This window comes from Alosa pseudoharengus, unplaced genomic scaffold, assembly GCF_046254945.1.
Source record: "Alosa pseudoharengus isolate Yale_2024_CS ecotype anadromous, Long Island Sound unplaced genomic scaffold, YU_APseudo_1.1 YU_APseudo_1.1_scf_13, whole genome shotgun sequence".
NCBI lineage: Eukaryota > Metazoa > Chordata > Actinopteri > Clupeiformes > Clupeidae > Alosa > Alosa pseudoharengus.
Genome location: NW_027468598.1, coordinates 40,104,033 through 40,116,125, shown reverse-complemented (window position 1 = coordinate 40,116,125; position 12,093 = coordinate 40,104,033). Strand labels below are relative to the sequence as shown.

Here is a 12,093-nt window from a genome sequence, read left to right as displayed (position 1 = left end):
CCCATTAAACGGAACAAACAACAAATGGAATTCTTAATTGTCTACAGAATCAGATGAGCGTGCACGCACGCAGGTCACACACAGCGCACATTAACAAGAGGCCCAAGCAAAGATCCTTGATTACTTCGCTTGAACCCTCTCTGATTCTAGTCTTACCATTGACGAAAAGTCTTGAAATGAACTGCAACAGTCTTTGAAACTATAGTCCCAATTGGGGCAACTCGAGGAAATCCTCCTCCAGTTGAACGAGACGACCTTATAGCCTACCGGTAGCCTATGTCTTTACCACAGTATGCAACGCAAATAGGACTACCTTCACATAGTAGGCCTAGACTTAATTCGCTTAGTTTTCTTTGAAAACTGCTGCCTGAAATGCACATGCGTTGTCACGGCTACATAAACAAAAGTCAGCTTGTGGGTTTTGTAAGGGCCAGCATGAGGGACAAGACCTACAAAGTTGTGGTGAGTTTTACAGGGAGACTGGTAATGCTAGCTAACATTAGTTAACTTTAGCTAGGCTACCGTAGTTTTCATACTGTAGGAGTCATATCAATCATACTCCTTCATGCATTTAATGAACATTTTGTGTAATAATTCACGGCAAGTAAATAAACTGAACATGATGGGGGTCCAAGAGCACCGGTCCATGCATCAGACCGACAAACTGAGCGTGATGGCAGTCAACAGCACTGCACCGTGTTGCTAATGTTAACGTTAACCGCTTTCACACACACACAATACAAAATACACAATGATAAATATACAATTCGATACACAATAATTTAAATTTATGAACAATATGAACAATATGAATTTTAACAATATACAAAACACTATAATTTATACAATTACTACTAAAATTGCTATTAACTGCATATATATTCACTACAAATCACTGTTTGGAGGAAAAGGGGCGCATGGCTGTCATCAAGTTGTTCAAATGGCTTTTGGCGGTTGTGCCTTGGACTTTATATATTATTCAGTGAGGCGCGGTGGTTTAAGGGATGAGTAGTTCCTACCTTCGGAAATGAAAATATGTACACAGTCTTGTACCTGTCTTTTTTTTTTGATTTTTAGTTTGTTTTTTCACTCAAAATGATATGTTGCATGCTTATGAGTTACGCCGTAGCTGGTTAGCCTAAGGCATGGTCTAAAACTCTTTAGAAACGGATTTTCCCAGACGTCGATGGGAGAAGTGAATGGGAAACTTACTTCCGGAAACTAAGCTCTCTCGGAGGAAGGGTGGGACTGTCAAGGTCTATTGCCTATTTAACTAGCTTCTTTTATTTACTTAGGCTGAGCAAAGCACAGGCCTTTATGATGGTCATCAGATACAAGGTGACCTCTAATGCATGGTCAGGAAATACAAAGTGACCTCTAATGCATGGTCATGAGTTTTCAACCAACCAAAGCCCCTCAGAACGCTACATGAAAATCTGGCATTCCATTCAGCATGGCTGGCTTCCTATTAGGTGGTCAGAATCCCACACAACCCAGTGAGCTTGTCTGATATGACTAGACCACATGCAAATCTTGTGCAAATCTGAACAGTTTCATTTCCACCACTAGGCGGTGCTGTGGAGATGTTTTATTTCCAGCACTGCCTGCGTTTATGTGCACCTTTGACTACGATCACACCCATATATGATGCATGTGGAAAACATAAAAAAATAAATAAAAAAAACACAACAACTACGTAAATAAAAGCACAACAATTAAGTAAATAAAAGCACAACAATTAAGTAAATAAAAGCACAACACGTGGTCACAGCCAGACGTAGGACTTGTAGGACTGACAGTCGGACTACACACACACACGAGCCACACTGAGCACACACAAACACACACACACACACACACACACTATGCCTTGAGTTTCAGAGGCCGGAGAGGCGTGTTTCCTCTTTCAGAAGCATCCACTTCACCCACTGAAAGCACAAACACGGGGGTGCTGAGGCTACAGCGTCCGTACCATGAACACCCACGGGGACCCAGGTTTGAGTCCGACCTGCACTCATGTCCCGATCCCACCCCATCTCTCTCTCTCTCCCACTCACTTCCTGTCTGTCTCCCACTCACTTCCTGTCTGTCTCCCACTCACTTCCTGTCTGTCTTCACTGTCCTGTCAGAATAAAGGCAAAAAGCCCAAAAAATATATACTTAAAAAAAAAAAAAAGCACAAACACACACACACAGAGGCCGGAAAGGCTTGTTTCCTCTGTCAGAAACATCCACTTCACACACTGAAAGCATAAAAAAAACACACACACACGCACGTACAGAGAGGCTTGTTTCCTCTTTCAGCAACATCCACTCCAACCACTGAATGCTTTATCAGAGAAATGTATCAGCACTCGTCCCCTGGTCTCTGATGTCTGTGTCGGTAGATAAGCTACTGCAATTATCATGAGAACATGCCTCTTCCTTATGACCTTGTGGGATGTTATGGGAACAACAACTGGAGTTATCCCGCCCTGGCAGTAGGCTATATTTCTGCCCTGGCATGATTACACTCAACCACCGGTCGCTCAGGGCCGGATTATCCATAAGGGCCAGTGGGCCTGTGCCCAGGGGCACCAACCATTGGGAGGCACCACATGACACATGCTTTAAAAATATTTTTCATACATTTTTATACTATTCACTTGAAATTGTTGAAAGACCATACATTATTCGTTTTGTGAACACTGATGTCACAATGATAATAAATGATAAATAAATCAAGATTAGGCTACATGATTAGGCTACACTATCACTCCCCCTCCCCAATCTGTCATGGTTGAGCTGGTCCACAAGTACGTGCAAATGTATCGTCTTTTAACTGCTACAGAAAATTCATCCAAAATGAACTGACATCAATTGAGTGATTGTGCTAAAAGAAAGTTGAAGAAAAACAAAGATTCTAGACGTTTAGCCACGATTCAAAATGTTGCAGGTATAGTTTTTTTGTGAGAACATCAGAAGGAATTGTTCTGTCCTGCCTGTAACAAATGCTGAAGGTGAGAGGTCGTTCTCCCGACTGAAACGAGTGAAGAATGAGCTCAGGACGACAATAACAAAAGCATTTGACTGCACTCTCCCTGCTTACCATTAAATCGGAGTTGGTCAAAGAAATGGACTTTGGGGATGTAGTCCACACCTTTGCTTGCCCAAAATCAAGGAAGAAGGAGTTCTGCTAAAGGCTCTGCTGCTGTTTTGATGTTCAGCGTCAGCAGTGCTGATGAAGTTTCCCTATTCTGCATAATGGGAATGTCTTGTGTTTTTTTGGGGGGGGGCTGCTGGCCTGATGTGTAGGCCTACACTGATGTGTATTGATTTTAGCTTTTTGAATTGATAGACATTTTAAATTGAGACATTTTAATATAGTGCTCACTGCTATGCCTAGCCTACATAGTTGGATAAGTTTGCATAATGAAAATGCTGGGCTGATGTACTGATGTGTAGGCCTATTGATTTTGACATTTTGTATTGAGTGCTGTGCTTTTGCTGTGAATTCAACATTTTGAATTGAGATATTTAAATATTGCTCACTACTCATATGCCTACATGTAGTTGTGTAAGTAAGTGAATAGTAAATTACATTAGAGAAATCCCCTTGATTATGTCTGATGTTTTTGACCGGAGGACAGCACGGGAAACAGGGGGGGGGGGGGGCTTTGAGGTATAGTGCCCAGGGGCACCACATTGTCTTAATACGGGCCTGCGGTCGCTATGCTGGTCATGACCATGACTTAGCCTACTAGGCGGGTCAATATAGGGTTCAACGTCAAAAAAATTGATACAAAAGGTTTTTTTGTAGATTCTGGTACTGTTGGACATGCTAAATAACATACTAAAAATCTAGTAAAATCTGACCTTGGGAAAGGGGTCATTTTCAAAATGGCCGCCAAAATTGCTGTCAACAGGTTAGAATGGCTATATCTCAATTACTATTCAGCCTACAGGGGTGAAATTGATATCAAATGATGGTCAAATTAAACAAGAATAGGATTTTAAATGTTAAAATTGAAAATGTTTCAATGCTCTACCTTTTTCAGCCATAAATTAAAATCAATGCGTTTTAATACAGAGCAAATGCAATACAGGATTATTAACCATCTCCATGGCATGGAGGAAGATAAGACATGTCTTGACTGGTGTTATATCTCATCTAGAGTAGGGTGGTCGTTATTTTTCAACTTTTAAAAGTTCATGCTCTCACCCCACAAATATGTTTGAATAAATAAAAAAAATCAATTGGGCAAGATTTTATCAATATTAATCAATATTTAGAGGTTGCTCAAGACCTTTGAAGTTTAACACATACTGTGCAATGTGCATATATTTGGGATTTTTCACGTATTATGTGATACATTGTGCTAGCATGTATATTTGTTTAATAATATATGCTTATGACAGCAATGGACTTATTTGACCATGCAGTCAATGACAATGTGTATTGATTATTGGTGACCACATGTGGTGGTTTTACCTACATCACCTAATGAATCTTAAAATGGGAATTCCATATTGTCCATGCAAATTTACAATGATGATTTGCTGATCTCATCTGCTGATTCCGGTATTTCCCAATAATATGCTGTTGTGAGCAATTTTCATAGCAACTCCTGTTTTAGTTGTGATATCAAAGCAAGAACACTTCAATGTGAATGAAGCACAGTAGACAATATACACTGAGACAATGGCTGAAGCAACACGAAGCAAGTCCGCTATATGGTTACTCGGATCAGAAGAGACTGAAATAACTGGAACAAAGTAACCCTCCAAGAAGCAGGTTTCATGTTAAACATTTAAAGAGAGCCCATGAGTAACAGGGGTGAGGAAAAACTCCCTAGAATTGGAGATACATATAGGAAGAAACCTCAAACAGATCCACGACTCAAGGGCCAGACCCAAGGGTATCACATAAAACATTGAAAAAAAACTATTCATGAAAGTGCAATAGCTGTGATCAATGAAGTCTTGGTATTCTAGGACAAGGCTAGGATTCCCGTTCGTCCCCAACATCATGCCATAAAACAACTGGAAACACTTCAGGACAAATGGCAGAAGCCAAGAAAAATGCCAAGAGAACTTCCAAGACTCCAACGTAGAGGCCTTCATAGACCAGTTAGGAGACCTTATTGATATTGCATTTCAGGATGCACTCATTCATCTCAAGAATCTATAAGATAGAGACTTTCTTCTGGCCCAGAGTGAAAATGGACATCTCAGGTGTACAACTGTACATTATCATTATCGTACAATTATCGATCTGAGTTCAACATTCTGTCATTACGTCATACAAGCATGACAAGTGATTTTTGTTTGTTTGTTTGTTTCTTTCTTTCTATGATTTTGATGTTGTATGTTGTTTACCACACTACCACAGTGCCTGTGTTATTAAACATAATATTGCATTTTATTTTTTGTGTGTTCTTAAATGGCACAATTTCTGCAAAAATTAGCGATTCCGGAAATATTCAAAGGCCTTGAGCAACCTCTAGATATTGTAGGAACAATTCAAAAATATTGCACAGTGTGTTTTTATTGATACCCTAACACATTTAGAGGGTGAGAGTTAAACATTTCCAAAAACATTTTTTTACCCCATATAAGGACCACCCTAATCTAGAGGTTATATGCTTTTAGAAAATATATGGTTTGGGGTGTTTAATCTGTTTTGCCTGGACAATATAGGCTAAAATGTATCCCCTTTACACTAGATTCACCTATACAGAATAGAGGGCAATGCATTGTTCATGGCATGGAGGAAGATGGGACATGTCTTAACTGGTGTTATATCTCATCTGCAGGTTATATGCTTTCAGAAAATATGTAGTTCAGGGTGTTTGATTTGTTTTCCCTGGACTGTACATGTCAAAATGTATCTGCTTTACACTAGATTCACCAATACAGAATAGAGGGCAATGTATTGTTCATGGCATGGAGGAAGATGGGACATGTCTTAACTGGTGTTATATCTCATCTGCAGGTTAAATGCTTTCAGAAAATATATAGTTTAGGATGTTTAATCTGTTTTCCCTGGACAAAAGAGGCCAACATGTATCCGCTTTACACTAGATTCGCCTATACAGAATAGAGGGCAATGTATTGTGCATTCATGGAGGAAGATGGGACATGTTTTAAATGGTGTTATATCTTATCTACAGATTATATGCTTTCAGAAAATATATATTTTTGGGTGTTTAATTTGTTTTCCCTGGACTTAACATGCCAACATATATCCCCTTTACACTAGATTCGCCTATACAGAATAGAGGGCATTGTATTGTGCATTCATGGAGGAAGATGGGACATGTTTTAAATGGTGCTATATCTTATCTATAGATTATATGCTTTCAGAAAATATATATTTTAGTGTGTTTAATTTCTTTTTCCTGGACTGTACATGCCAACATATATCCCCTTTACACTAGGGCTGTCACTTTACGTTCGAAAATCGATTGCACAATCGATTGGACCAAACAACACAAGTTTCGAAAACTAAAATAGGGAATCGATTTTAACCAAATATGAACACTATTAATTTTAAACGAATTAAACAAAATTCACAAACAAGAATATAAGAATATAAAAGAATTCCGAAGTGCAGTAAGCGAAAGCTAAAAAGAAAATTCCCACCAATTTTACGCACCGGAAACAGCTGTTTCAATCAGCTGCTGTGCTGCTCGGGTTTTGCCAAAAATGGAGGACAACGCGATCAACCTGTGCGACATGAGAGAGAGGAGTGATAGGCCCTAATAACTTCAGGAGTTCGGTGTGGAAGTACTTCGGATTTTTGGTATATCAAACTATGGAGAAGAACAAAGCGGTAGGCTATGCAAACTGTGCAATAGAGTTCTACGTAGGCGAAATTTGTTTGACATTTCTAATCGTAAACACAGCAACGTTGAAGCCTGCAGTAATGTTTGTCACTGATGTAATGGCAGGATACTCGGCTTATTGTTTTTCGAGAATGTAGCACTCCGGTTTGTCATTGTGCACGAAACTTCACGCCAATAAATCATCAGAAATATTGCTGGCTTGCATCTACAAGCACCCTCTTTACGTTCGTCCTAATGCCTGTCATTTTTTTGTGGATTGGCCTATATTTGGTAGCCTGGTGTTACCATCCTACGTACTTCCGGCCAAAATTTGATTTCAGCCTCGCACGTAGTCTGGCCCAACAGACAGTATGCGGTTCGCGTACAACCGCGCCAATCAGCGAACAGTTGAGTGATGACGCGAAACTTGCCTGCCGAGTTGCTTGTTGTAGTCCAGCGAAGCTTGTAGTTCAACATTATAGCAACAATGGCGACGGAGGAAGAGACGCTAGAAGCTATCCGCGAAGTTGTCTCAACTCTCGAGGGCATCACGCAATTAAAGCAGGAACAAGAGGCTTGTCTTGTCAATTTTATAAATGGCAAGGACGTCGTAAAACTCTCCTTCTAACTGGCTTTGGAAAAAAAGTTTGATTTATCAGATGGTGATTACTAAACCTAAACGCACAAGTGTACTACATGCATCACTACTTTTCATGTTTTCAAATAAACGTTTGCTGCTCGTTATTCTCCCCCCTACTCTCAAATTACCTTTACAAAATCAATGCGGCCTACTTAAGGAATGGAATGTTAGCTACTAGCCTACCGAGCGGGGCTCAAGGCGAGGCTGTGTGTCTTGACTTGAGCTAGCAGGTTACCAAGCGGGGCTCAAGGTAAACCACTCCGTGTTTGTGTTTGACAGAGGCCTGTGGCTGAGCTGGGCTCCAGACGAGGCTACCGTGCTTGTGGACAGTAACGTTAGCCAGTCACGGAGCATGGCTCAAGGTGAGGCTGCGTTGTTTTATGCCGAACAACTGTTAGTTTAACTGAGCAAGCTCCAGGTTAAATAACACGTAGGTCATCAGTACAATCCAACTTATCCAAGAGTGTAGTCTGAACAGCCCGTGTAGGACGAAGTAAAAGCTCCGTAGCTCCGACGAAGTCACCGGGCTGCGTAGAACAACAATCGTCTGATAAGCGGCGAGAAGAGATAAGAGGAAAACTGGCGTGTGACAAGAGCTGATATAATCTCGGTGACATGACGCTTTTGGTATAGAACTCTCGGTCTGTGGCTAGCGCAAGTTAGGGATATATCCACAACGAAGAGACTGCCCTGGCGGTCAGGTAGCCTACATACTAGCCAGCGGTCTGTTTACTACTGAGAGCAGAAGTGGGAAGCGTAAGAGCCTGAAGCGGAAGTGGTAAGCGTAATAGCCTGAACTCCGGCGCACAGCATACGTCATTACCAAACGTTGCTGATTGGTTAAGGGAACTCCAATGATTTTAAACCTCGAAATAAGCATCCGCCCATTACGGAGACGGATTCTTATTACTTTGTTCCAGACTGTATGACGAAGAGAATTCGTAGTCACAGGCGGTAAGGGCCAGGCTATATATTTGGCGTTGAAAATGGAAACGTCTTTAGACATGAAAAATCGATTTTACAATCGATTCCATGAACACTTATGTCTCAATAATCGAACAGGATTTTTTCACAAAAGTGACAGCCCTACTTTACACTAGATTCGCCTATACATTATAGAGGGCTTTGTATTGTGCATTCACGGAGGAAGATGGGACATGTTTTAAATTGTGCTATATTTTATCTACAGATTATATGCTTTCAGAAAATATATATTTTAGAGTGTTTAATTTGTTTTTCCTGGACTGTACATGCCAACATATATCCCCTTCACACTAGATTCGCCTATACAGAATAGAGGGAAATGTATTGTGCATTCATGGAGGAAGATGGGACATGTTTTAAATGGTGTTATATCTTATCTACAGATTATATGCTTTCAGAAAATATATATTTTAGGGTGTTTCATTTGTTTTCCCTGGACTGTATATGCCAAAATATATCGCCTTTACACTATATTTGCCTATACAGAATAGAGTATGTATTATGCTTGGTGTGGAGGAAGATGGAAATGTTATTTTGTTGATTTATGTTATATTTCATGTACAGGGTATATGCTTTTACAATATGTAGAGTAGAGTTTGCGAGTAAGTGGCTGTTTTATGACTTTAATAAACCATGACCCATGTACTGTATAGGCATGCATTGTATATTTGTGTAGATCAATAATTGTTGGCATCTATCATTAGGGGGGAGCTAATTAAACTGAATCTTAAACTATATGCATAAGTAGATCAGAAATAATTATTATATCATTATTCATCATCCTCTGACTCCTCTGAAAGGAACTTGTGTGGATTGTCACATTGTTCATTTTGACACGTTCCACAGGCAGCAGTGCAAGGTAATCCATATGTTCTACACGAACAGCGGAGTGTCTTGCAGAAATGCACACAATTAAGAACAGTTGACTGTCTCTGTACTTGGATCTAACATGAAAGAGTATTTGATTGAGGTTGATTCCATTCCATTCGGTAATCAGTATCTGAAAGCTAAACTGAGGGAGCGGTACGGGAATGACATATGTTTCACAGAAGGGAAAGGTTTTGAAGGCATGGTGACACTGAGAGAGAAAACATCATGCATCCTCAGGTCCTACTATAAGAACACTAAAAAAGAGTTAAAGAGTCATCAGTGACCTCTTAATCTGATAAAACATGAAAAACACTTTCCTAGGCTGAATAATGCTTCAGATATAGCCAAAATTAGCCTCTGGTGGCCATCTTGAAAATTCTTAGTCTTTGAAAATGATGATCTGATACTTTAGTGTGACATATATGATTCAGTGACCGCTAAATCTGATTAAACACGACAAACACTTTCCTAGGCTGAATAATGCTTCATAGCCAAAATTAGCTTCTGGTGGCCATCTTGGATGCCATCTTGAAAATGACAAGTCTTTGAAAATGATGAACTGATACTTTAGTCTGACGTATATGAATCAGTGACCTCTAAATCTGATTAAACACGAAAAACACTTTCCTAGGCTGAACAATGCGTCAAATATAGCCAAAATTAGCTTCTGGTGGCCATCTTGGACGCCGTCTTGAATATTATAAGTCTTTGAAAATTATGAACTGATACTTTAGTGTGACATATATGAATCAGTGACCTCTAAATCTGATTAAACACGAAAAACACTTTCCTAGGCTGATTAATGCTTCAGATATCTCAAATTAGCTTCTGGTGGCCATCTTGGACGCCATCTTGAAAATGACCCCTTTACTGGGGTCAGATTTTACTAGATTTTTAATATGTTATTAAGTACATCTAAAGGTATCATAATCAGTTGAAAAACCTTTTGTATCAATTTTTTTGAGGTTAGGTGTTTTTTTTTTTCATATATTGACCCGCCTATACCGGTATGTCAGAATGATTAATGTGTCTATACAGCGAACTAGTTCAGGCTGAACATTATATTAAGCTCGACTCTTAAGTTAAGTAACGACACTTCTGCTTTTCTAAAGTTAAGAGTTTAGCTCGCTAGCGACATAGGCTTAGCCTACATGTGCGGTGGCCAACTGCTTGGGAAACATTAAATCCTCCCCGTCTCTCCACACACACACACACACACACACACTCAGCGCTATTTTACTCACTCTTGACCAGGCACATAATCCCAGTTTTCCTCGCGGATTCCGATATAGTATGTCCGTGTGACGCCTCCGGCCAAAGGCAGCAGCAACAGCAGCAGCGCGACGGGGGTGAGGGAAACGCGGGAGATCATCGTCCAAACTGGGGGATTTAGCGCATTTGATTCGGAGACGCAGAGGAATTTTGTCTTGTCATTCTCAAATCAAAACCGAAACTGAATTCCCGGTCTTGTGCCTTATGCTTTCTCCACCTCCTCCTTGCGCGTGCATGCGCTGTGCTCATAGCCTACCACCACAGCAGCAGTTGTCACTCGTCAGACATTCACAAGTTGTTTTAGACGGTTTGAAGTCGTTTTTCATATACGCCATGAGCGCTAGGCTACATTATGGTACTCGGACAAAAGACATGTAAACAAATAGGCCTATTACTTGCTATGTTTTGAAAACTAGCATTAAACTGGATTCGATCCCGCAAAATCAACCCTTATATCACTCTCCAGGCCGACTCTGTACTCACCGAGCCAACTTACCCCTGACTATTACCCCACCGAGCCAACTTACCCTGGCTATTACCCCACCGAGCCAACTTACCCCTGGCTATTACGCGATGCAATTAACTAGTCTACCATCAATCAAAAACGTAGGCTACTGTAGGCAACACCCCAATAACATGTCCTGAGGAAGGCTATCTGAAACAAGTGGTTGCCCTTCATCTAAAACAACGTGTTACCTTGGGCTGCTACGGTCGTTAGTGCACAATTTAAGTAGGCTACTATTCTATGTTGATCACCTAAAAATAAAAGATGTAAGGGGTGATGACGTTATTATAGTAGACTTAAATTCTGAGAAATTAAATGGCACGAGAAGAAACTATCTATTTTAGCGCACCAGCCCGCGATGCCTTCAAGGATTGAATGCAGTTTGCAAATAATTAGCGTAGCCTATTTTTCAAGTCAATAAACGTTCTTAATTTTCGAATGTCTGTGTGGGAGCATTTGACTTTTCAAAACCATAGGCCTGGTAGTCGCTCAGACAAGGAGTTATTAGATAAGGGCAATACCATTTGTATCACCTAATGCAAGACAAAATGTTGCCACGGTGTTGTTTACGTGGTTAATGCTATAAAGTTTGCAAAAATGTAGCCTATATTTTACATGTCTTTTGTCCGAGTGGTTGTAGGCTATATCATGAGTCTAGTGATCATGGCGTAGATATGACTGATGCGACTTCAAGTCCGTCTAAATCAACTTGTTTGTGAGTGTTTGACAACTCCTGCAGCTGTTGTGAGCAACGCGAGCACGCGCAAGGAAACCAGTAGGTGGGAAAAAGCAGAAGGCACACAACACCGGGAACTGAATACGCCTCCTGCCGCTTGCGTCTTGACGTCTACCAACTGTCATATCGGATAGTTGGGAAATCGGAAAATCCCCAGATGACGAAACTGCTATAGCCTAGTGTGTGTGTCTGTGTGTTAAGAGGCGTGTGCGAGGTGGTGTGTGCGTGCGTGTGTGTGTGTGCGTGCGTGTGTGCGTGCAGGCGCGCCAGAGCGAGTTTC

The 12,093-nt window shown here is 40.6% G+C and overlaps 1 protein-coding gene across 3 annotated transcripts in view; it reads right to left on the bottom strand.

Moving 5' to 3' along the window:
• The window catches only part of LOC143122188 (ferroxidase HEPHL1-like), a 133,983-nt gene extending 123,219 nt beyond the window's left edge, over nucleotides 1-10,764 (bottom strand). For 2 of the 3 annotated variants that reach the window (XM_076283042.1, XM_076283041.1), the window contains exon 1: nucleotides 10,545-10,763. In XM_076283042.1, coding sequence (XP_076139157.1) covers nucleotides 10,545-10,672 — 128 coding nt within the window. In that variant the 5' untranslated portion in view covers nucleotides 10,673-10,763. Of the gene's footprint in view, nucleotides 1-10,544 lie in introns of all 3 variants that reach the window. The other variant, XM_076283040.1, reaches the window with a different exon arrangement.
• Nucleotides 10,765-12,093: the final 1,329 nt, after the last annotated feature.